The 27098-nt window shown below is 44.9% G+C and overlaps 1 protein-coding gene across 1 annotated transcript in view; it reads left to right on the top strand.

Annotated features, from left to right (window-relative positions):
- Positions 1-27098, top strand: part of LOC119963790 — a 1053439-nt gene that overhangs the window by 876867 nt on the left and 149474 nt on the right. The window contains exons 125-130 of the mRNA XM_038793076.1: positions 4834-4973; positions 5706-5838; positions 10246-10385; positions 16539-16671; positions 21095-21234; positions 21968-22100. Of these exons, the coding sequence (XP_038649004.1) occupies positions 4834-4973; positions 5706-5838; positions 10246-10385; positions 16539-16671; positions 21095-21234; positions 21968-22100 (819 nt within the window). The remainder of the gene's footprint in view (positions 1-4833; positions 4974-5705; positions 5839-10245; positions 10386-16538; positions 16672-21094; positions 21235-21967; positions 22101-27098) is intronic.

Raw genomic sequence — 27098 nt, 5'->3', positions numbered from 1 at the left:
TGCCTTTTAGAATACCCAAAACTTCCCCCTTCCATATGACAACTTGACCTAGAGTATTTAAACATCCATCTCTAGCCTCAACATCCGTCTTGTCCCTCTCCTTTGTGAATACCGATGCAAAGTACTCATTAAGAATCTCACCCATTACCTCTGAGTCCACGCATAAATTCCCTCTTTTGTCTTTGAGTGGGCCAATCCTTTGTCTAGTTACCCTCTTGCTCCTTACATACGAATAAAAGGCTTTGGGATTTTCCTTAACCCTGTTAGCCAAAGATATTTCATGACCCCTTTTAGCCCTCTTTATTGCGTGTTTGAGATTCGTCCTACTTTCACAATATTCCTCCAAAGCTTCATCAGTTTTGAGTTGCCTCGATCCTATGTATGCTTCCTTTTTCATCTTAGCTAGTCTCACAATTCCACCCGTCATCCATGGTTCCCTAATCTTGCCATTTCTATCTTTCATTTTCACAGGAACGTGTCTGTCCTGCACTCTAATCAACCTTTCCTCAAAAGACTTCCACATTTCAAATGTGGATTTACCCTGAAACAGCTGCTCCCAATCCACATTCCCTAGCTCCTGCCGAATTTTGTTATACTCTGCCTTTCCCCAATTTAGTACTCTTCCTTTCGAATTGCCGAGCAAAAACTTATAGCCAAGTTCCGTACGCATCAGTGCGGCCTCAACAGGGACCTTGGATTCATGTTGCATTACATCCACACCCCACCATCAGGCCTGGACTTGCAAAATCCTACCAACTGTTCTGGCTTGAGACAATTCACACCTCTTTTAACCTGTGATTATCCCTCTCCCTGGTCTGTAATGATTTGATTACCTGCAAAGGCTCGCATTCCAAGCATTGTCCAGCATCTCTGACTTTGTCTATATAAGTGTTTCTGGAACATACCTCGCCATTCACCAGAGGAAGGAGCTGTGCTCCGAAAGCTCGTGTTTGAAACAAACCTGTTGGACTTTAACCTGGTGTTGTAAGACTTCTTACAAAGAAGAAATAGTGAGACGTCTGCATGGAAATTGTCCCATTGGGCAGACGAAGCATGGGTTCATAAATGGGAAGGTCGTGCCTTACTAATGGAGTGGAATTTTTTGAGGACCGTACCAGAGCGGTAGATGATGGGGAGCCAATGGATGTGGTATATCTGGATTTCCAGAAAACCTTTGGCAAGATGCCACACAAAAGGTTGCTGCACAGGATAAAGATGCATGGCATTAAGGGTAAAGTAGTAGCACGGATAGAGGATTGGTTAACTAATAGAAAGCAAAGAGTGGGGATTAATGAGTGTTTCTCAGGTTGGCAATGCGTAGCTAGTGGTGTCTCTCAGGGATCAGTGCTAGGACCACATTTGTTCACAATTTGCTTCAATGATTTGGAATGGGGACAAAGGGCACTATGTCCAAGTTTGCAGACGACACTAAGATGAATGGTAAAGCAAAAAGTGCAGAGGATTCCGGAAGCCTGCTGAGGGATTTCATCATATTATAGAATTTACAGTGCAGAAGGAGGCCATTCGGCCCATCGAGTCTGCACCGGCTCCTGGAAAGAGCACCCTACCCAAGGTTAACACCTCCATCCTATCCCCATAACTCAGTAACCCCACCCAACACTAAGGGCAATTTTGGACACAAAGGGCAATTTATCATGTCCAATCCACCTAACTTGCACATCATTGGACTGTGGGAGGAAACCGGAGTACCTGGAGGAAACCCACGCACACACGGGGAGGATGTGCAGACTCCACACAGACAGTGACCCAAGCCGGAATTGAACCTGAAGCGATTGTGCTATCCACAATGCTACCGGGCTGCCGTTGGATAGGTTAAATGAATGGACTAGGGTCTGGCAGATGGAAAACAATGTTGACAAATGTGTGGTTATCCATTTTGGTAGGAATAACAGCAAACAGGATAATTAATTAAATGACAAAATATTAAAACATGCTGCTGTGCAGAGAGAGCTGGGTGTGCTCGTGCATGAGTCGAAAATATTGGTTTACAGTTACAACAGATGAATAAGAAAGAGAATGGAATTTTGTCATTCATTGCTCAAGAGATGGAGTTCAAGACTAGGGAGGTTATGCTGCAATTGTATAAGATGTCAGTGAGGCCAAACCTGGAGTATTGTGTTCAGTTTAGGTGCCCTTACCTGAGAAAGGACGGACTGGAGGTTGTGCAAAGGAGATTCACTAGGTTAATCCCAGAGCTGAAGGGGTTGGATTACGAGGAGAAGTTGCATAACTGGGTCTGGACTCGTTGGAATTTAGAAGAATGAGGGAGGGATCTTCTAGAAACATGTGAAATTGTTAATGGAATAGATAGGATAGATGTGGGCAGGTTATTTGCACTGGCAGGTGAAAGCAGAACTCGGGGGCACAGCCTCAAAATAAGGGGAAATAGATTGAGGCGTGTGTTTAGGAGGAACGTCTTCACCCAAAGGGTATAGAATTCCTTGCCCAGTGAAGCAGTTGAGGCTCCTTCATGAAATGTTTTTTTAGAGAAAGATCAATAGCTTTTTGAAGAATAAAGGGATTCAGGGTTATGGTGTTCGGGCCGGAAAGTGGTCCACAAAAATCAGCCATGATCTCATTGAATGGTGGAGCAGGATCGAGGGGCCATGTGGCCTTCTCCTGCTTCTAGTTCTTATGTTCTTATGTGCCTGTCAGGGAGGGAGGAAGTGGTCAAGCGAGGGAACCGTGGTTTACTAAAGTAGTTGAATCACTTGTCAAGAGGAAGAAGGAGGCTTATGTAAAGATGAGACGTGAAGGTTCAGTTAGGGCGCTCAAGAGTTACAGGTTAGCCAGGAAGGATCTAAAGAGACAGGTAAGAAGAGCCAGGAGGGGACATGAGAAATCTTTGGCACGTAGGATCAAGGATAACCCTAAAGCTTTCTATGGGTATGTGAGGAATAAAAGAACGACTAGGGTAAGATGTGGGCCTGTCAAGGAAAGGTGTGCGTGGAGTCCAAGGAGATAGGAGAGGTGCTGAATGAATATTTTTCATCAGTATTCGCACAGGAAAAAGACGATGTTGTTGAGGAGAATAATGAGGTACAGGCTACTCGACTTAAAGGACTTGAGGTTCATAAGGAGGAGGTGTGAACAATTCTGAAAAGTGTGAAAATATCTAATTCCCCTGAGCTTGATGGGATTTATCCTAGGATTCTCTGTGAATTAAGGGAAGAGATTGCTGAGCCTTTGGCTCTTTATGTTATCTTTCCCTACAGAAATAGTGCCAGTAGGTTGGAGGACATCAAATGTTGTCCCCCTCGTTCAAGAAGGGGAATAGAGACAACCCCAGTAACTATAGACCAGTGAGCCTTACTCTGTTGTGGGCAATATCTTGGAAAGTCTCAGAAGAGATAGAATTTATAATCATCTGGAAAGGAATAATTTGATTAGAGATAGTCAACACGGTTTTGTGAAGGGTAGGTCGTGCCTCATAAACCTTATTGAGTTCTTTGAAAAGGTGACCAAACAGGTGGTCGAGGGTAAAGCAGTTGATTGGTGTACATGGATTTCAGTAAAGCGTTTGATGAGCTTCCGCATGGTGGGCCATTGCAGAAGACACGGAGACATGGGATTCAGGGTAATTTAGCAGTGTGGATCAGAAATTGGCTAGCTGGAAGAAGACAAATTTGATGGGAAATGTTCAGTCGGAGTTCAGTTACTAGTGGTGTACCACAAAGAATTGTTTTGGGGCCACTGCTGTTTCTCATTTTTATAAATGGCCTGGAGGAGGGCGTAGCAGTATGGGTGAGTAAATCTGCAGATGACACTAAACTCGGTGGAGTTGTGGACAGTGCGGAACGATGTTGCAAGTTACAGAGGAGCAGTATAAGCTGCAGAGCTGGACTGACAGGTGGCAAATGGACTTTAATGCAGAAAAGTGTCAGGTGATTCATTTTGGAAGGAATAACAGGAAGACAGAGTACTGGGCTAATGGTAAGATTCTTGGTAGTGTGGATGAGCGGAGAAATCTCGGTGTCCATGCACATAGATCCCTGAAAGTTGCTACTCCGGTAGATAGTGCTATTGATACTTTGGTGTGTTATCTTTTATTGCTAGAGAGATTGAGTTTCGGAGCCATGAGGTCATGTTGCAGCTGTACAAAACTCTGGTGCGGCCGCATTTGGAGCAGTGCTTGCAGTTCTGGTCGCCGCATAATAGGAAGGATATGGAAGCATTGGAAAGGGTGCAGAGGAGATTTACCAGGATGTTGCCTGGTCTGGAGGGAAGATCTTATGAGGGAAGGCTGAGGGTCTTGAGGCTGTTTTCGTCAGAGAAAAGAAGGTTTAGAGCTGACTTAATGGAGGCATACAAGATAACCAGAGGATTAGATATGGTGAACAGTGAGAGACTTTTTCCTCGGATGATAATGATCAGCACATGGGGACATAGCTTTAAATTCAGGGGAGATAGATATAGGACTGATGGCAGAGGTATGTTCTTTATTCAGAGAATAGTAATGGAGCGGAATGCCCTGCATGCAACAGGAGTGGACTCGCCAATATTAAGGGCATTTAAATGGTCATTGGATAAACATATGGATGATAATGGGATAGTGTAGATGGGCTTGACAATGGTTTCACAGGTTGGCACAACATGGAGGGCCGAAGTACCTGTCCTGTTCTATGTTCTATGTTCTGAAGTGCCTCAGGACATTTTACTGCATTAAAGGCACTATTATAAATGCAAGTTCTTGGCGATCATTACCAGTATCTCAAATCATTGCTCAGATGGCCTCGACTCATTTCTACTCTGTCAGATTCTGATACCTTTCTGCTACATGTGTACATTTAAGGTCTCATTCTCCTCACACAGCGGTTTTCCAACCACCATCAAACCTACGCTTCTCGGACATCACGAAGAAAAGTTTCCGGATGGACTGGGATCATGGATCGGAGGAGGTGGACCAGTACAGAATCAGCTGGGTTCCATCTGCAGGAGGGGACAAAAAAGAGGTGATGAAATCCATACTTTCTGCTTCTGTGTAGCTCCAGCTGATTTTTAAATTTGCCTTGCAACATGCGAGTGTGAAGCAAAACCGCTGTCAGACAGATCTGTATAGGTATGAAAATGTTCCTCCTTTCCAGGAACGATGTTTCATTGTATCCTTGTAATCCTTTCCACACTTCCTAATGAGTTGCATTCTCTGTTGGTCGTGAGAGCATGATCTCACTGAAAACAGCAGGTATTTTCCATTCCCAACAGGGACAGGGAAAGTCACAGGCAGGACTTGAAAATTTGGAGATTGGCAAAAACTCAATTGGGTGGAATGAGCTCTTTGAACCGTAACCTGCAGAAACATCAGCACATTCTTTCTGAATGGCATTACTGTACTAGAAGGTGATCAGAAAACTGCTTTCTGCACGGACCATATGCTCTTTAGTATTGAGATGTTGGGCTCAGTTGCCCACTCAAAGAAGAACATTTGCAGAATGAACAAAAACGTCCAAATTAGTTTATTCCTTCAATTTAATTTTCTGCAGAAATACTCCACATGACCACGAGGGAATGCCACTGGGAAAGGTGGCTGCATCCAAGGGTTAGTAAAGGATTTTAATGTCATTGTGGACCCCTGAGTGATATTAAATTCAAACATCCCCATTTAATTAAGGAATCAGTTTGCAGAAAACAAATTGGTTTTATGCACTGAACGTATCTTGTCCTTTGCTTTATGCCTATTCTTCCAGATGATTATAAATGGCAATGAGACAAGCCAGGTTTTAGATAACCTGGATCCTGACACCAAATATGATGTTACCCTTACTGCCATCTACCCAGACAAGAAGGAAAGTGATGACATCTTCGGCTCCCAACGTACATGTAAGTATTCAGTCGATAAAAATCTCCATTAGTCGTTTCAATTGTCTTCAAATATTGAAAAGAGGACAAAGTGACATGGAAAGCACATGCTGCATATTGTGATGTGCAGCAGATCACAATGTCCTTCAGGATGGGGTGTGGGATTAGTATGTTCCCCTGGATTCTCTGCTTCTGCTGTAGCAAAGTGTATCTATTGGCTTCATTGGCTAGCCTGCTTGTGCCCAATATTCCTGGGCCATACAGCACCTTCAGCCAGATAAAACTCTAAAACCACAGAATTCCGACAGTGTAGAAGGAGGCTATTTGGCCCAGCGTGTCTGCACTGACCCGCTGAAAGATTATCCGAACTAGGCCCACTCCCCTGTCCAATTCTAGAACCACCCCCCCCCCCCCCCCCCCCCCCAACCGACACATCTGGGACTATTTAGCAGGACCAATCCACCTAATGTGCACATCTTTGGAATGTGGGAGGAAATAGGAGGACCAGAGGAAACCCACAAAGACACGGAGAGAACGTACAAGCGCCACACAGACAATCTACCGAGGCAGGAATTGAACCCAGTTTTCTGGCGCTATGCGGCAGCAGTGATAACCCAACCCCTGATTAATGTTATCCTCCTTCAACTTGCCTCCTCTTTTATTCATGGACCCACTTCCCCAACCCCTTATCTATTCCTCATAGAGAAATCGTAAGAAGTCTTACAACACCAGGTTAAAGTCCAACAGGTTTGTTTCAAACATGAGCTTTCGGAGCATTGCACGTTCCTCAGGGGAATGTTCCAGAAACATTTCGATAGACGAAGTCAGAGATACCAAACAATGCTTGGATGTGAGCATTTGCAGGTAATTAAACCATTACAGATCCAGATAGAGGGATAATCCCAGGTTAAAGAGGTGTGAATTGTCTCAAGCCAGGACAGTTGGTAGGTTTTTGCAAGTCCAGGCAAGATGGTGGGGGGTGAATGTAATGCGACATGAACCCAAGATCCCGGCTGAGAAACCAAAGAGTGGGGGTTAATGGGTGTTTCTCTCGTTGGCAATCAGTAGCTAGTGGTGTCCGTCAGGGATCAGTTCTGGGCCCGCAATTGTTCACAATTTGCTTCAATGATTTGGAGTTGGGGACGAAGGGCAATATATCCAAGTTTGCAGATGACACTAAGATGAGTGGTAAAGCAAAAAGTGCAGAGGATACCAGAATTCTGCAGAGGGATTTGGATAGGTTAAGTGAATGGACTAGGATCTGGCATATGGCATACAATGTTGACAAATGTGAGGTTATCCACTTTGGTAGGAATGAGAGCAAACAGGATTATTAATTAAATATAAGAACATAAGAACATAAGAACTAGGAGCAGGAGTAGGCCATCTGGCCCCTCGAGCCAGCTCCACCATTCAATTAGATCATGGCTGATCTTTTGTGGACTCAGCTCCACTTTCCGGCCTGAACACCATAACCCTTAATCCCTTTATTCTTCAAAAAACTATCTATCTTTACCTTAAAAACATGTAATGAAGGAGCCTCAACTGCTTCACTGGGCAAGGAATTCCATAGATTCACAACCCTTTGGGTGAAGAAGTTCCTCCTAAACTCAGTCCTAAATCTACTTCCCCTTATTTTGAGGCTATGTCCCCTAGTTCTGCTGTCACCCACCAGTGGAAACAACCTGCCCGCATCTATCCTATCTATTCCCTTCATAATTTTAAATGTTTCTATAAGATCCCCCCTCATCCTTCTAAATTCCAACGAGTACAGTCCCAGTCTACTCAACCTCTCCTCATAATCCAACCCCTTCAGCTCTGGGATTAACCTAGTGAATCTCCTCTGCACACCCTCCAGCGCCAGTACGTCCTTTCTCAAGTAAGGAGACCAAAACTGAACACAATACTCCAGGTGTGGCCGCACCGACACCGACACCGAAAATATTAAACCATGCTGCTGTGCCAAGAGACCTGGGTGTGCTCGTGCATGAGTCGCAAAATGTTGGTTTACAGTTACAACAGCTGATTAAGAAAGAGAATGGAATTTTGTCGTTCATTGCTCGAGAGATGGAGTTTAAGACTAGTGAGGATATGCTGCAATTTTATAAGGTTTCAGTGAGGCCACACCTGGAGTATTGTGTTCAGTTTTGGTTCCCTTCCCCGAGATGGAACGGACTGGAGGTTATGCAAAGGAGATTCACTCGGTTAATCCCAGAGCAGAAGGGGTTGGATTACGAGAAGTTGCGTAGTCTTTGTCTTTATGGTGTTCGGGGCGGAAAGTGGAGCTGAGTCCACAAAAGATCAGCCATGATCTCATTGAATGGTGGAACAGGATCGAGGGGCCATGTGGCCTTCTCCTGCTTCTAGTTCTTATGTTCTTATGTGCCTGTCAGGGAGGGAGGAAGTGGTCAAGTGAGGTAACCGTGGTTTACTAAAGTAGTTGAATCACTTGTCAAGAGAAAGAAGGAGGCTTATGTAAAGATGAGAAGTGAAGCTTCAGTTAGGGCGCTCGAGAGTTACAAGTTATCTGGGAAGGACCTAAAGAGAGATTCTCTGTGAATTAAGGGAAGAGATTGCTGATCCTTTGGCTTTGATCTTTATGTTAACTCTGCCTACAGGAATAGTGCCAGTAGGTTGGAGGACATCAAATGTTGTCCCCTTGTTCAAGAAGGGGAATAGAGATAACCCCGGTTACTATAGACAGGTGAGCCTTACTTCTGTTTTGGGCAATATCTTGTCAACGTTCATAACAGATAGGATATATAATCATCTGGAAAGGAATAATTTGATTAGAGATAGTCAACACGGTTTTGTGAAGGATAGGTCGTGCCTCACAAACCTCATTGAGTTCTTTGAGAAGGTGACCAAACAGGTGGTCGAGGGTAAAGCAGTTGTTTGGTGTACATAGATTTCAGTAGAGCGTTTGATAAGCTTCCCCATGATAGGCTGTTGCAGAAGACACGGAGACATGGGATTCGGGGTAATTTAGCAGTGTGGATCAGAATTTGGCTAGCTGGAAGAAGACAAAGTTGATAGGAAATGTTAATCCGGAGTTCAGCTACTAGTGGTGTACCACAAAATCTGTTTTGGGGCCACTGCTGTTTGTCATTTTATTAGTGGCCTGGAGGAGGGCGTAGAAGAATGGATGAGTAAATCTGCAGATGGCACTAAAATCGGTGAAGTTATGGACAGTGCGGAAGGATGTTGCAAGTTACAGAGGGATATAGATAAGCTGCAGAGCTGGGCTGACAGGTGGCAAATGGAGTTTAATGCAGAAAAACATGAGGTGATTCATTTCGGAAGGAATAACAAGAAGAGAGATTACTGGGCTAATGGTATGATTCTTGGTAGTGTGGATGAGCAGAGAGATCTCGGTGTCCATGTACATTAATTCCTGAAAGTTGCCACTCCGGTAGATAGGGCTATTAAGAATTTGGTATGTTAGGCGGGGCTCTTTAGCTCACTGGGCTAACTCACTGGCTTTTCAAGCAGACCAACCAGGCCAGCAGCACGGTTCGATTTCCCGAACAAGTGCCGCAATGTGGCGACTTGGGGCTTTTCACAGTAACTTCATTGAAGCCTACTCGTGACAATAAGCAATTTATCTTATCTTATCTCGCTTTTATTGGGAGAGAGATTGAGTTTCGGAGCCATGAGGTCATGTTGCAGCTGTACAGAACTCTGGTGCGTCTGCATTTGGAGTAGTGCGTGCAGTTCTGGTCGTCGCAGTATAGGAAGGATGTGGAAGCATTGAAAAGGGTGCAGAGCAGATTTACCAGGATGTTGCCTGGTATGGAGGGAAGATCTTATCAGGGAAGGCTGAGGGATATGAGGCTGTCTGTGCTGTACTGTTCTAGTTCTATGTCCATGTTTTCGTTAGAGAGAAGAAGGTTAAGAGCTGACTTAATTGAGGCATACCAGATAATCTGAGGATTAGATATGGTGAACAGTGAGAGCCTTTTTCTTCGGATGGTGATGATTAGCACGTGGGGACATAGCTTTCAATTGAGGGGAGATAGATATAGGACAGATGTCAGAGGTAGCTTCTTTACTCAAAGAATAGTAAAGGAGCAGAATGCCCTGATTGCAACAGGAGTGGACTCACCAATATTAAGGGCATTTAAATGGTCATTGGATAAACATATGGATGATAATGGGATAGTGTAGATGGGCTTGATAGTGGTTTCACAGGTTGGCACAACATGGAGGGTCGAAGGGCCTGTACTTTTCTATGTTCCATGTTCTGAAGTGCTTCGGGACATTTTACTGCATTAAAGGCACTATTATAAATGCAGATTGTTGGCGATCATTATCAGTATCTCAAATCTTTGCTCAGATGGCCTCCATTCCCACATCGTTTCTACTCTGTCAGATTCTGTTACCTTTCTGCTACATGTGTAAATTTAAGGTCTCATTCTACTCACACAGCGGATGTCCAACCACCATCAAACCTACGCTTCTCGGACATCACGAAGAAAAGTTTCCGGATGGACTGGGATCATGGATCGGAGGAGGCGGACCAGTACAGAATCAGCTGGGTTCCGTCTGGGGGAGGGGACAAAAAAGAGGTGATGAAATCCATACTTTCTGCTTCTGTGTAACTCCAGCTGATTTTTAAATTTGCCTTGCAACATGCGAGTGTGAAGCAAAACCGCTGTCAGCCAGATCTGTATATGTCTGAAAATGTTCCTCCTTTCCAGCAACGATGTTTCATTGTATCCTTGTAATCCTTTCCACACTTGCTAATGAGTTGCATTCTCTGTTGGCCGTGGTGGCATGATCACACTGAAAACAGCAGGTATTTTCCATTCCCAACAGGGTCAGGCAAAGACACGGGCAGGACTGGAAAATTTGGAGATCGGCCAAAACTCAATTGGGTGGGATGAGCTCTTTGAACCGTAACCTGCAGAAACATCAGCACGTTCTTTTTGAATGGCATTACTGTACTAGAAGGTGATCAGAAAACTGCTTTCCGCACGGACCATATGCTCTTTAGTATTGAGATGTTGGGCTCAGTTGCCCACTCAAAGAAGAGCATTTGTGTAATGAACAAAACAGTCCAAATTAGTTCATTCCTTCAATTGAATTTTCTCCAGAAATACTCCACATGACCATGAGGGAATGCCACTGGGAAAGGTGGCTGCAGCCAAGGATTGGTAAAGGATTTTAAGGTCCTTGTGACCCCCTGAGTGATATTAAATTTAAACATCCCCATTTAATTCAGGAAATCAGTTTGCAGAAAACAAATTGGTTTCATGCACTGAACGTATCTTGACCTTCGCTTTATGCCTTTTCTTCCAGATGATTATAAATGGCAAAGAGACAAGCCAGGTTTTAGATAACCTGGATCCTGACACCTTATATGATGTTTCCCTTACTGCCATCTACCCAGACAAGACGGAAAGTGACGGCGTCTCAGCCTCCCAGCGTACATGTAAGTCTTTAGTATATAAAAATCTCCATTTGTCTTTCATACCCCCTTAGCAATTATCTTCAAATATTGAAAAGAGGACAAAGTGACATGGAAAGCACATGCTGCATATTGTGATGTGCAGCAGATCACAATGTCCTTCAGGATGGGGTGTGGGATTAGTATGTTCCCCTGGATTCTCTGCTTCTGCTGTTGCAAAGTGTATCTATTGGCTTCATTGGCTAGCCTGCTTGTGCCCAATATTCCTGGGCCATACAGCACCTTCAGCCAGATAAAACTCTAAAACCACAGAATTCCGACAGTGTAGAAGGAGGCTATTTGGCCCAGCGTGTCTGCACTGACCCGCTGAAAGATTATCCGAACTAGGCCCACTCCCCTGCCCAATTCTAGAACCACCCCCCCCACCCCCCCCCAACCGACACATCTGGGACTATTTAGCAGGACCAATCCACCTAATGTGCACATCTTTGGAATGTGGGAGGAAATAGGAGGACCAGAGGAAACCCACAAAGACACGGAGAGAACGTACAAGCGCCACACAGACAATCTACCGAGGCAGGAATTGAACCCAGTTTTCTGGCGCTGTGCGGCAGCAGTGATAACCCAACCCCTGATTAATGTTATCCTCCTTCAACTTGCCTCCTCTTTTATTCATGGACCCACTTCCCCAACCCCTTATCTATTCCTCATAGAGAAATCGTAAGAAGTCTTACAACACCAGGTTAAAGTCCAACAGGTTTGTTTCAAACATGAGCTTTCGGAGCATTGCACGTTCCTCAGGGGAATGTTCCAGAAACATTTCGATAGACGAAGTCAGAGATACCAAACAATGCTTGGATGTGAGCATTTGCAGGTAATTAAACCATTACAGATCCAGATAGAGGGATAATCCCAGGTTAAAGAGGTGTGAATTGTCTCAAGCCAGGACAGTTGGTAGGTTTTTGCAAGTCCAGGCAAGATGGTGGGGGGTGAATGTAATGCGACATGAACCCAAGATCCCGGCTGAGAAACCAAAGAGTGGGGGTTAATGGGTGTTTCTCTCGTTGGCAATCAGTAGCTAGTGGTGTCCGTCAGGGATCAGTTCTGGGCCCGCAATTGTTCACAATTTGCTTCAATGATTTGGAGTTGGGGACGAAGGGCAATATATCCAAGTTTGCAGACGACACTAAGATGAGTGGTAAAGCAAAAAGTGCAGAGGATACCAGAATTCTGCAGAGGGATTTGGATAGGTTAAGTGAATGGACTAGGATCTGGCATATGGCATACAATGTTGACAAATGTGAGGTTATCCACTTTGGTAGGAATGAGAGCAAACAGGATTATTAATTAAATATAAGAACATAAGAACATAAGAACTAAGAGCAGGAGTAGGCCATCTGGCCCCTCGAGCCAGCTCCACCATTCAATTAGATCATGGCTGATCTTTTGTGGACTCAGCTCCACTTTCCGGCCTGAACACCATAACCCTTAATCCCTTTATTCTTCAAAAAACTATCTATCTTTACCTTAAAACATGTAATGAAGGAGCCTCAACTGCTTCACTGGGCAAGGAATTCCATAGATTCACAACCCTTTGGGTGAAGAAGTTCCTCCTAAACTCAGTCCTAAATCTACTTCCCCTTATTTTGAGGCTATGTCCCCTAGTTCTGCTGTCACCCACCAGTGGAAACAACCTGCCCGCATCTATCCTATCTATTCCCTTCATAATTTTAAATGTTTCTATAAGATCCCCCCTCATCCTTCTAAATTCCAACGAGTACAGTCCCAGTCTACTCAACCTCTCCTCATAATCCAACCCCTTCAGCTCTGGGATTAACCTAGTGAATCTCCTCTGCACACCCTCCAGCGCCAGTACGTCCTTTCTCAAGTAAGGAGACCAAAACTGAACACAATACTCCAGGTGTGGCCGCACCGACACCGACACCGAAAATATTAAACCATGCTGCTGTGCCAAGAGACCTGGGTGTTCTCGTGCATGAGTCGCAAAATGTTGGTTTACAGTTACAACAGCTGATTAAGAAAGAGAATGGAATTTTGTCGTTCATTACTCGAGAGATGGAGTTTAAGACTAGGGAGGATATGCTGCAATTTTATAAGGGTTCAGTGAGGCCACACCTGGAGTATTGTGTTCAGTTTTGGTTCCCTTCCCCGAGATGGAACGGACTGGAGGTTATGCAAAGGAGATTCACTCGGTTAATCCCAGAGCAGAAGGGGTTGGATTACGAGAAGTTGCGTAGTCTTTGTCTTTATGGTGTTCGGGGCGGAAAGTGGAGCTGAGTCCACAAAAGATCAGCCATGATCTCATTGAATGGTGGAGCAGGATCGAGGGGCCATGTGGCCTTCTCCTGCTTCTAGTTCTTATGTTCTTATGTGCCTGTCAGGGAGGGAGGAAGTGGTCAAGTGAGGTAACCGTGGTTTACTAAAGTAGTTGAATCACATGTCAAGAGAAAGAAGGAGGCTTATGTAAAGATGAGAAGTGAAGCTTCAGTTAGGGCGCTCGAGAGTTACAAGTTATCTGGGAAGGACCTAAAGAGAGATTCTCTGTGAATTAAGGGAAGAGATTGCTGATCCTTTGGCTTTGATCTTTATGTTAACTCTGCCTACAGGAATAGTGCCAGTAGGTTGGAGGACATCAAATTTTGTCCCCTTGTTCAAGAAGGGGAATAGAGATAACCCCGGTAACTATAGACAGGTGAGCCTTACTTCTGTTTTGGGCAATATCTTGTCAACGTTCATAACAGATAGGATATATAATCATCTGGAAAGGAATAATTTGATTAGAGATAGTCAACACGGTTTTGTGAAGGATAGGTCGTGCCTCACAAACCTCATTGAGTTCTTTGAGAAGGTGACCAAACAGGTGGTCGAGGGTAAAGCAGTTGTTTGGTGTACATAGATTTCAGTAGAGCGTTTGATAAGCTTCCCCATGATAGGCTGTTGCAGAAGACACGGAGACATGGGATTCGGGGTAATTTAGCAGTGTGGATCAGAATTTGGCTAGCTGGAAGAAGACAAAGTTGATAGGAAATGTTAATCCGGAGTTCAGCTACTAGTGGTGTACCACAAAATCTGTTTTGGGGCCACTGCTGTTTGTCATTTTTATTAGTGGCCTGGAGGAGGGCGTAGAAGAATGGATGAGTAAATCTGCAGATGGCACTAAAATCGGTGAAGTTATGGACAGTGCGGAAGGATGTTGCAAGTTACAGAGGGATATAGATAAGCTGCAGAGCTGGGCTGACAGGTGGCAAATGGAGTTTAATGCAGAAAAACATGAGGTGATTCATTTCGGAAGGAATAACAAGAAGAGAGATTACTGGGCTAATGGTATGATTCTTGGTAGTGTGGATGAGCAGAGAGATCTCGGTGTCCATGTACATTAATTCCTGAAAGTTGCCACTCCGGTAGATAGGGCTATTAAGAATTTGGTATGTTAGGCGGGGCTCTTTAGCTCACTGGGCTAAGTCACTGGCTTTTCAAGCAGACCAACCAGGCCAGCAGCACGGTTCGATTTCCCGAACAAGTGCCGCAATGTGGCGACTTGGGGCTTTTCACAGTAACTTAATTGAAGCCTACTCGTGACAATAAGCAATTTATCTTATCTTATCTCGCTTTTATTGGGAGAGAGATTGAGTTTCGGAGCCATGAGGTCATGTTGCAGCTGTACAGAACTCTGGTGCGTCTGCATTTGGAGTAGTGCGTGCAGTTCTGGTCGTCGCAGTATAGGAAGGATGTGGAAGCATTGAAAAGGGTGCAGAGCAGATTTACCAGGATGTTGCCTGGTATGGAGGGAAGATCTTATCAGGGAAGGCTGAGGGATATGAGGCTGTCTGTGCTGTACTGTTCTAGTTCTATGTCCATGTTTTCGTTAGAGAGAAGAAGGTTAAGAGCTGACTTAATTGAGGCATACCAGATAATCTGAGGATTAGATATGGTGAACAGTGAGAGCCTTTTTCTTCGGATGGTGATGATTAGCACGTGGGGACATAGCTTTCAATTGAGGGGAGATAGATATAGGACAGATGTCAGAGGTAGCTTCTTTACTCAGAGAATAGTAAAGGAGCAGAATGCCCTGCCTGCAACAGGAGTGGACTCACCAATATTAAGGGCATTTAAATGGTCATTGGATAAACATATGGATGATAATGGGATAGTGTAGATGGGCTTGATAGTGGTTTCACAGGTTGGCACAACATGGAGGGTCGAAGGGCCTGTACTCTTCTATGTTCCATGTTCTGAAGTGCTTCGGGACATTTTACTGCATTAAAGGCACTATTATAAATGCAGATTGTTGGCGATCATTATCAGTATCTCAAATCTTTGCTCAGATGGCCTCCATTCCCACATCGTTTCTACTCTGTCAGATTCTGTTACCTTTCTGCTACATGTGTACATTTAAGGTCTCATTCTTCTCACACAGCGGTTGTCCAACCACCATCAAACCTACGCTTCTCGGTCATCACGAAGAAAAGTTTCCGGGTGGACTGGGATCATGGATCGGAGGATGTTGACCAGTACAGAATCAGCTGGGTTCCATCTGCAGGAGGGGACAAAAAAGAGGTGATGAAATCCATACTTTCTGCTTCTGTGTAACTCCAGCTGATTTTTAAATTTGCCTTGCAACATGCGAGTGTGAAGCAAAACCGCTGTCAGCCAGATCTGTATATGTCTGAAAATGTTCCTCCTTTCCAGCAACGATGTTTCATTGTATCCTTGTAATTCTTTCCACACTTGCTAATGAGTTGCATTCTCTGTTGGCCGTGGTGGCATGATCACACTGAAAACAGCAGGTATTTTCCATTCCCAACAGGGTCAGGCAAAGACACGGGCAGGACTGGAAAATTTGGAGATCGGCCAAAACTCAATTGGGTGGGATGAGCTCTTTGAACCGTAACCTGCAGAAACATCAGCACGTTCTTTCTGAATGGCATTACTGTACTAGAAGGTGATCAGAAAACTGCTTTCCGCACGGACCATATGCTCTTTAGTATTGAGATGTTGGGCTCAGTTGCCCACTCAAAGAAGAGCATTTGTGTAATGAACAAAACAGTCCAAATTAGTTCATTCCTTCAATTGAATTTTCTCCAGAAATACTCCACATGACCACGAGGGAATGCCACTGGGAAAGGTGGCTGCAGCCAAGGGTTGGTAAAGGATTTTAAGGTCCTTGTGACCCCCTGAGTGATATTAAATTTAAACATCCCCATTTAATTCAGGAAATCAGTTTGCAGAAAACAAATTGGTTTCATGCACTGAACGTATCTTGACCTTCGCTTTATGCCTTTTCTTCCAGATGATTATAAATGGCAAAGAGACAAGCCAGGTTTTAGATAACCTTGATCCTGACACCTTATATGATGTTTCCCTTACTGCCATCTATCCAGACAAGACGGAAAGTGACGGCGTCTCAGCCTCCCAGCGTACATGTAAGTCTTTAGTATATAAAAATCTCCATTTGTCTTTCATACCCCCTTAGCAATTATCTTCAAATATTGAAAAGAGGACAAAGTGACATGGAAAGCACATGCTGCATATTGTGATGTGCAGCAGATCACAATGTCCTTCAGGATGGGGTGTGGGATTAGTATGTTCCCCATGATTCTCTGCTTCTGCTGTAGCAAAGTGTATCTATTGGCTTCATTGGCTAGCCTGCTTGTGCCCAATATTCCTGGGCCATACAGCACCTTCAGCCAGATAAAACTCTAAAACCACAGAATTCCGACAGTGTAGAAGGAGGCTATTTGGCCCAGCGTGTCTGCACTGACCCGCTGAAAGATTATCCGAACTAGGCCCACTCCCCTGCCCAATTCTAGAACCACCCCCCCCCCCCCCCCCCCCCCCGCCAACCGACACATCTGGGACTATTTAGCAGGACCAATCCACCTAATGTGCACATCTTTGGAATGTGGGAGGAAATAGGAGGACCAGAGGAAACCCACAAAGACACGGAGAGAACGTACAAGCGCCACACAGACAATCTACCGAGGCAGGAATTGAACCCAGTTTTCTGGCGCTGTGCGGCAGCAGTGATAACCCAACCCCTGATTAATGTTATCCTCCTTCAACTTGCCTCCTCTTTTATTCATGGACCCACTTCCCCAACCCCTTATCTATTCCTCATAGAGAAATCGTAAGAAGTCTTACAACACCAGGTTAAAGTCCAACAGGTTTGTTTCAAACATGAGCTTTCGGAGCATTGCACGTTCCTCAGGGGAATGTTCCAGAAACATTTCGATAGACGAAGTCAGAGATACCAAACAATGCTTGGATGTGAGCATTTGCAGGTAATTAAACCATTACAGATCCAGATAGAGGGATAATCCCAGGTTAAAGAGGTGTGAATTGTCTCAAGCCAGGACAGTTGGTAGGTTTTTGCAAGTCCAGGCAAGATGGTGGGGGGTGAATGTAATGCGACATGAACCCAAGATCCCGGCTGAGAAACCAAAGAGTGGGGGTTAATGGGTGTTTCTCTCGTTGGCAATCAGTAGCTAGTGGTGTCCGTCAGGGATCAGTTCTGGGCCCGCAATTGTTCACAATTTGCTTCAATGATTTGGAGTTGGGGACGAAGGGCAATATATCCAAGTTTGCAGACGACACTAAGATGAGTGGTAAAGCAAAAAGTGCAGAGGATACCAGAATTCTGCAGAGGGATTTGGATAGGTTAAGTGAATGGACTAGGATCTGGCATATGGCATACAATGTTGACAAATGTGAGGTTATCCACTTTGGTAGGAATGAGAGCAAACAGGATTATTAATTAAATATAAGAACATAAGAACATAAGAACTAAGAGCAGGAGTAGGCCATCTGGCCCCTCGAGCCAGCTCCACCATTCAATTAGATCATGGCTGATCTTTTGTGGACTCAGCTCCACTTTCCGGCCTGAACATCATAACCCTTAATCCCTTTATTCTTCAAAAAACTATCTATCTTTACCTTAAAAACATGTAATGAAGGAGCCTCAACTGCTTCACTGGGCAAGGAATTCCATAGATTCACAACCCTTTGGGTGAAGAAGTTCCTCCTAAACTCAGTCCTAAATCTACTTCCCCTTATTTTGAGGCTATGTCCCCTAGTTCTGCTGTCACCCACCAGTGGAAACAACCTGCCCGCATCTATCCTATCTATTCCCTTCATAATTTTAAATGTTTCTATAAGATCCCCCCTCATCCTTCTAAATTCCAACGAGTACAGTCCCAGTCTACTCAACCTCTCCTCATAATCCAACCCCTTCAGCTCTGGGATTAACCTAGTGAATCTCCTCTGCACACCCTCCAGCGCCAGTACGTCCTTTCTCAAGTAAGGAGACCAAAACTGAACACAATACTCCAGGTGTGGCCGCACCGACACCGACACCGAAAATATTAAACCATGCTGCTGTGCCAAGAGACCTGGGTGTGCTCGTGCATGAGTCGCAAAATGTTGGTTTACAGTTACAACAGCTGATTAAGAAAGAGAATGGAATTTTGTCGTTCATTGCTCGAGAGATGGAGTTTAAGACTAGGGAGGATATGCTGCAATTTTATAAGGTTTCAGTGAGGCCACACCTGGAGTATTGTGTTCAGTTTTGGTTCCCTTCCCCGAGATGGAACGGACTGGAGGTTATGCAAAGGAGATTCACTCGGTTAATCCCAGAGCAGAAGGGGTTGGATTACGAGAAATTGCGTAGTCTTTGTCTTTATGGTGTTCGGGGCGGAAAGTGGAGCTGAGTCCACAAAAGATCAGCCATGATCTCATTGAATGGTGGAGCAGGATCGAGGGGCCATGTGGCCTTCTCCTGCTTCTAGTTCTTATGTTCTTATGTGCCTGTCAGGGAGGGAGGAAGTGGTCAAGCGAGGGAACCGTGGTTTACTAAAGTAGTTGAATCACTTGTCAAGAGGAAGAAGGAGGCTTATGTAAAGATGAGAAGTGAAGCTTCAGTTAGGGCGCTCGAGAGTTACAAGTTATCTGGGAAGGACCTAAAGAGAGATTCTCTGTGAATTAAGGGACGAGATTGCTGATCCTTTGGCTTTGATCTTTATGTTAACTCTGCCTACAGGAATAGTGCCAGTAGGTTGGAGGACATCAAATGTTGTCCCCTTGTTCAAGAAGGGGAATAGAGATAACTCCGGTAACTATAGACAGGTGAGCCTTACTTCTGTTTTGGGCAATATCTTGTCAACGTTCATAACAGATAGGTTATATAATCATCTGGAAAGGAATAATTTGATTAGAGATAGTCAACACGGTTTTGTGAAGTATAGGTCGTGCCTCACAAACCTCATTGAGTTCTTTGAGAAGGTGACCAAACAGGTGGTCGAGGGTAAAGCAGTTGTTTGGTGTACATAGATTTCAGTAGAGCGTTTGATAAGCTTCCCCATGATAGGCTGTTGCAGAAGACACGGAGACATGGGATTCGGGGTAATTTAGCAGTGTGGATCAGAATTTGGCTAGCTGGAAGAAGACAAAGTTGATAGGAAATGTTAATCCGGAGTTCAGCTACTAGTGGTGTACCACAAAATCTGTTTTGGGGCCACTGCTGTTTGTCATTTTTATTAGTGGCCTGGAGGAGGGCGTAGAAGAATGGATGAGTAAATCTGCAGATGGCACTAAAATCGGTGGAGTTATGGACAGTGCGGAAGGATGTTGCAAGTTACAGAGGGATATAGATAAGCTGCAGAGCTGGGCTGACAGGTGGCAAATGGAGTTTAATGCAGAAAAACATGAGGTGATTCATTTCGGAAGGAATAACAAGAAGAGAGATTACTGGGCTAATGGTATGATTCTTGGTAGTGTGGATGAGCAGAGAGATCTCGGTGTCCATGTACATTAATTCCTGAAAGTTGCCACTCCGGTAGATAGGGCTATTAAGAATTTGGTATGTTAGGCGGGGCTCTTTAGCTCACTGGGCTAAGTCACTGGCTTTTCAAGCAGACCAACCAGGCCAGCAGCACGGTTCGATTTCCCGAACAAGTGCCGCAATGTGGCGACTTGGGGCTTTTCACAGTAACTTAATTGAAGCCTACTCGTGACAATAAGCAATTTATCTTATCTTATCTCGCTTTTATTGGGAGAGAGATTGAGTTTCGGAGCCATGAGGTCATGTTGCAGCTGTACAGAACTCTGGTGCGTCTGCATTTGGAGTAGTGCGTGCAGTTCTGGTCGTCGCAGTATAGGAAGGATGTGGAAGCATTGAAAAGGGTGCAGAGCAGATTTACCAGGATGTTGCCTGGTATGGAGGGAAGATCTTATCAGGGAAGGCTGAGGGATATGAGGCTGTCTGTGCTGTACTGTTCTAGTTCTATGTCCATGTTTTCGTTAGAGAGAAGAAGGTTAAGAGCTGACTTAATTGAGGCATACCAGATAATCTGAGGATTAGATATGGTGAACAGTGAGAGCCTTTTTCTTCGGATGGTGATGATTAGCACGTGGGGACATAGCTTTCAATTGAGGGGAGATAGATATAGGACAGATGTCAGAGGTAGCTTCTTTACTCAGAGAATAGTAAAGGAGCAGAATGCCCTGCCTGCAACAGGAGTGGACTCACCAATATTAAGGGCATTTAAATGGTCATTGGATAAACATATGGATGATAATGGGATAGTGTAGATGGGCTTGATAGTGGTTTCACAGGTTGGCACAACATGGAGGGTCGAAGGGCCTGTACTCTTCTATGTTCCATGTTCTGAAGTGCTTCGGGACATTTTACTGCATTAAAGGCACTATTATAAATGCAGATTGTTGGCGATCATTATCAGTATCTCAAATCTTTGCTCAGATGGCCTCCATTCCCACATCGTTTCTACTCTGTCAGATTCTGTTACCTTTCTGCTACATGTGTACATTTAAGGTCTCATTCTTCTCACACAGCGGTTGTCCAACCACCATCAAACCTACGCTTCTCGGACATCACGAAGAAAAGTTTCCGGATGGACTGGGATCATGGATCGGAGGAGGCGGACCAGTACAGAATCAGCTGGGTTCCATCTGGGGGAGGGGACAAAAAAGAGGTGATGAAATCCATACTTTCTGCTTCTGTGTATCTGTAGCTGATTTTTAAATTTGCCTTGCAGCATGCGAGTGTGAAGCAAAACCGCTGTCAGCCAGATCTGTATATGTCTGAAAATGTTCCTCCTTTCCAGCAACGATGTTTCATTGTATCCTTGTAATCCTTTCCACACTTGCTAATGAGTTGCATTCTCTGTTGGTCGTGGGGGCATGATCACACTGAAAACAGCAGGTATTTTCCATTCCCAACAAGGTCAGGCAAAGACACGGGCAGGACTGGAAAATTTGGAGATCGGCCAAAACTCAATTGGGTGGGATGAGCTCTTTGAACCGTAACCTGCAGAAACATCAGCACGTTCTTTCTGAATGGCATTACTGTACTAGAAGGTGATCAGAAAACTGCTTTCCGCACGGACCATATGCTCTTTAGTATTGAGATGTTGGGCTCAGTTGCCCACTCAAAGAAGAGCATTTGTGTAATGAACAAAACAGTCCAAATTAGTTCATTCCTTCAATTGAATTTTCTCCAGAAATACTCCACATGACCATGAGGGAATGCCACTGGGAAAGGTGGCTGCAGCCAAGGGTTGGTAAAGGATTTTAAGGTCCTTGTGACCCCCTGAGTGATATTAAATTTAAACATCCCCATTTAATTCAGGAAATCAGTTTTCAGAAAACAAATTGGTTTCATGCACTGAACGTATCTTGACCTTCGCTTTATGCCTTTTCTTCCAGATGATTATAAATGGCAAAGAGACAAGCCAGGTTTTAGATAACCTTGATCCTGACACCTTATATGATGTTACCCTTACTGCCATCTACCCAGACAAGACGGAAAGTGATGACGTCTCAGCCTCCCAGCGTACATGTAAGTCTTTAGTATATAAAAATCTCCATTTGTCTTTCATACCCCCTTAGCAATTATCTTCAAATATTGAAAAGAGGACAAAGTGACATGGAAAGCACATATTGTGATGTGCAGCAGATCACAATGTCCTTCAGGATGGGGTGTGGGATTATTATGTTCCCCTGGATTCTCTGCTTCTGCTGTAGCAAAGTGTATCTATTGCCTTCATTGGCTAGCCTGCTTGTGTCCAATATTCCTGGGCCATACTGCACCTTCAGCCAGATAAAACTATAAAACCATAGAATTCCGACAGTGCAGAAGGAGGCTATTTGGCCTTGTGTGTCTGCACCGACTCTCTGAAAGAGGAACCTAATTAGGCCCACTCCCCTGCCCAATCCCTGAAACCCCACTAACCTTCACATCTGGGACTATTTAGCATGACCAATCCACCTAATGTGCACATCTTTGGACTGTGGTAGGAAATCGGAGGACCCTGAGGAAACCCACAAAGACACGGAGAGAACGTACAAGCGCCACACAGACAATCTACCGAGGCAGAAATTGAACCCAGTTCTCTGGCGCTGTGAGGCAGCAGTGATAACGCAACCCCTGATTAATCTATGCCTCCCTCAACTTGCCTCCTCTTTTATTCATGGACCCACTTCCCCAACCCCTTATCTATTCCTCATAGATAAATGATTGGCCTCACTACATTTCCCCACTACCTGCGCTTCACTTGTCCATGCAAAGGTAAATAACAATCATATTTGTATTTATCTAACATATTTTAACAGTCTGAAGTAACTTTACTGGATGACATCAGCAGATTGCTATCCATTTAAGTTAAACTAGTGATGTTTGTTTTCATAGAACTTGGAAAATTTTCAGACTGGTGACCAGTTACCATCGGTGTACCACAGGGATCAGTGCTGGGTTCTGCTATTTGTGATTTTTTTTCAATGACATTGATAGGATGCAGAGCTGTGCCGAAAAATGACAGATGGAGTTTAACCCTGATAAGTGCGAGGTGATTCATTTTGGTGGAAAACATTTGAATGCCCCTTACAGGGTCAACGGCAGGGTTGTGAGGAATGTGGAGGAACAGAGAGATCTTGGAGTTCATATCATAAGAACATAAGAACTAGGAGCAGGAGTAGGCCATCTGGCCCTTCGAGCCTGCTCCACCATTCAATGAGATCATGGCTGATCTTTTGTGGACTCAGCTCCACTTTCCGGCCCGAACACCATAACCCTTAATCCCTTTTTTCTTCAAAAAACTATCTATCTTTACCTTAAAAACATTTAATGAAGGAGCCTCAACTGCTTCACTGGGCAAGGAATCCCATAGATTCACAACCCTTTGGGTGAAGAAGTTCCTCCTAAACTCAGTCCTAAATCTACTTCCCCTTATTTTGAGGCTATGCCCCCTCGTTCTGCTTTCACCCGCCTGTGGAAACAGCCTGCCCGCATCTAACCTATCTATTCCCTTCATAATTTTAAATGTTTCTGTGAGATCCCCCCTCATCCTTCTAAATTCCAATGAGTACAGTCCCTGTCTACTCAACCTCTCCTCGTAATCCAACCCCTTCAGCTCTGGGATTAACCTCGTGAATCTCCTCTGCACACCCACCAGTGCCAGTACGTCCTTTCTCAAGTAAGGAGGCCAAAACCAGGTGTGGCCTCACTAACACCGTATACAATTGCAGCATAACCTCCCTAGTCTGAAACACCTTCCCACTAGCAATGAAGGACATACTTCAATTTGTCTTCTTAATCACCTGTTGCACCTGTAAACCAACTTTCTGTGACTCATGCACTAGCACACCCAGGTCTCTCTGCACAGCAGCATGCTTTAATATTTTACTGTTTAAATAATAATCCTGTTTGCTGTTATTCCTACCAAAGTGCTGTTTTTGGTAGGAAAGCTTTCTGTTGCCCCTTAAATATTTCCCAGTCCTCTAATCTCCCAGCAATTTTTGCCACTTTATATGCTTTTTCCTTCAATTTGATACTCTCCCTTATTTCCTTAGATAGCCACGGTTGATTTTCCCTCTTTCTACCGTCCTTCCTTTTTGTTGGTATAAACCTTTGCTGAGCACTGTGAAAAATCGCTTGGAAGGTTCTCCACTGTTCCTCAACTGTTCCACCATAAAGCCTTAGCTCCCAGTCTACCTTAGCTAGTTCTTCTCCCATCCCCTTGTAATCTCCTTTGTTTAAACACAAAACACTAGTATTTGATTTTACTTTCTCACCCTCCATCTGTATTTTAAATTCCACCATATTGTGATCGCTGCTTCCGAGAGGATCCTTAACTATGAGATCATGAATCAATCCTGTCTCATTACACAGGACAAGATCTAGGACCGCTTTTTCCCTCGTAGGTTCCATTACATACTGCTCTAGGAAACTATCGCGGGTACATTCTATAAACTCTTCCTCAAGGTTGCCTTGACCGACCTGGTTAAACCAATCGACATGTAGATTAAAATCCCCCATGATAACTGCTGTACCATTTAGAATATAGAATATAGAACAGTACAGCACAGAATAGGCCCTTCGGCCCTCAATGTTGTGCCGAGCCATGATCACCCTACTCAAACCCACGTATCCACCCTATACCCGTAACCCAACAAACCCCACCTTAACCTTACTTTTAGAAGGACACTACGGGCAATTTAGCATGGCCAATCCACCTAACCCGCACATCTTTGGACTGTGGGAGGAAACTGGAGCACCCGGAGGAAACCCACGCACACAGGGGGAGGACGTGCAGACTCCACACAGACAGTGACCCAGCCGGGAATCGAACCTGGGACCCTGGAGCTGTGAAGCATTTATGCTAACCACCATGCTACACTGCTGCCCAACATGCATCTGTTATTTCTTTGTTTATTACTTGCCCCACCATAACGTTACTATTTGGTGGCCGATAGACTACTCCTATCAGTGACTTTTTCGCCTTTCTATTCCTGATTTCCACCCAAATGGATTCAACCTTATCCTCCATAGCACCGATGTCATCCCTTACTATTGCCCGGATGTCATGCTTAAATAACAGAGCAACACCACCTCCCTTACCATCCACTCTGTCCTTCCGAATAGTTTGATACCCTCGGATATTTAACTTGATAGAGTGGTCAAGAAGGCAGACAGCATGCTTGCCTTCATCGGACGGGGTATTGAGTACAAGAGTTGGCAGGTCATGTTACAGTTGTATAGGACTTTGGTTCGGCCACATTTGGAATACTGCGTGCAGTTCTGGTCGCCACATTACCAGAAGGATGTGGATGCTTTAGAGAGGGTGCAGAGGAGGTTCACCAGGATGTTGCCTTGTATGGAGGGTGCTAGCTATGAAGAAAGGTTGAGTAGATTAGGATTGTTTTTGTTGGAAAGACGGAGGTTGAGGGGGGACCTGATTGAGGTCGACAAAATTATGAGAGGTATGGACAGGGTGGATAGCAACAAGCTTTTCCCAGGAGTAGGGGTGTCAGTTACAAGGGGTCACAATTTCAAGGTGAGAGGGGAAAGTTTAAGGGAGATGTGCGTGGAAAGTTTTTTACGCAGAGGGTGGTGGGTGCCTGGAACGCTTTGCCAGCGGAGGTGGTAGAGGCGGGCATGATAGCATCATTTAAGAGGCATCGAGACAGGTATATAAACGGGCGAGAACAGAGGGAAGTAGACCTTGGAAAATAGGAGACAGGTTTAGATAAAGGATCTGGATCGGCGCAGGCTGGGAGGGACGAAGGGCCTGTTCCTGTGCTGTAATTTTATTTGTTCTTTGTTACATAGTCTTCTAGGAAACTATCACGGATATATTCTACAAACTCCTCCTCCAGGCTGCCTTGACCGACCTGGTTAAACCAATCAACATGTAGATTAAAATCCCCCATGATAACGACTGCACAATTTCTACATGCATCAGTTATTTCTTTGTTTATTGCCTGCCCGACATTATTGTTACTATTTGGTGGCCTATAGACTACTCCTATCAGTGCCTTTTTCACCTTACTATTCCTAATTTCCACTCAAATGGATTCAACCTTGTCCTCCATTGCACCGATGTCATCCCTTCCTATTGCCCGGATGTCATCCTTAAATAACAGAGCTACACCACCCTTACCATCCACTCAGTCCTTCCGATTAGTTTGATATTTATCAAGGACTACTATAAAAGTCCCAAAGGTCTTGTTCACCCCCTCCGAGTCCCCAACTAAGTTCTAATCCCCATCAACCACTTTCCCTATTTCCATCGCTGCCTCCCTTTGTCTGAGCTGCTGTGCAATCAACCTCCTGGCCTTTTCCCCATGTACACCGCTTCCTTCACCTTCCTGAGCTCCTCCACTGCCTTTCCTGTAGTTAACAAACTAAATTCTGCCTGCAGCCTCCGGCGTTCCCTCAACAGCCCTGGCTCTGGAGCCTTCACATAATTCCTATCCACTCGTAGGGTCTCTCTTACCAGTCGGTCCTTCTCTGCCCTGTCCGTGTTACAGTGCTCACCCCAGTCCAACGCCGGCATCTCCACATCATGGCTGTCCGTCCTGTCACTGTAAGTCTGGATCTAGATCAGCTCCCCTCTCAGCACCGCCTCCAGCGCTTCCCAGACCACCGCTGCTGAGACCTCCCCCGTATCGTTTACCTGCAGGTAGTTCAGCATCCACTTCCTCAATCTCTCGCAGACCACTTTGTCCGCCAACAGCCCCACATCCAATCTCCACTGTGGGCGGTGCTTACTGTCCATACTGACCTGCAGGTCCACCCAGTACGGAGCATGGTCCAATGTCGTAATTGCCGAATAGCCCGTATCCACCACCCTCACCAACAGGGCCCTGCCCACAACAAAGAAATCTATCCAGGATTACACCTTGTGAATGTGGGAGAAGAAAGAAAATTCCCTGGCTCTCGGCTGCCTAAATCTCCACGGATCCACCAGCCACCATCTGCTCCATGAACCATTTTGGCTCCTTTGCCATTGCTGGCACCTTGCCCGTTCTCGAACATGACCGGTCCAGGCCTTGATCA

Source organism: Scyliorhinus canicula, chromosome 3 (assembly GCF_902713615.1).
Source record: "Scyliorhinus canicula chromosome 3, sScyCan1.1, whole genome shotgun sequence".
NCBI lineage: Eukaryota > Metazoa > Chordata > Chondrichthyes > Carcharhiniformes > Scyliorhinidae > Scyliorhinus > Scyliorhinus canicula.
Note: the sequence above shows the minus strand (reverse complement) of the source record. Positions and strands in the feature narration are given on the sequence as shown.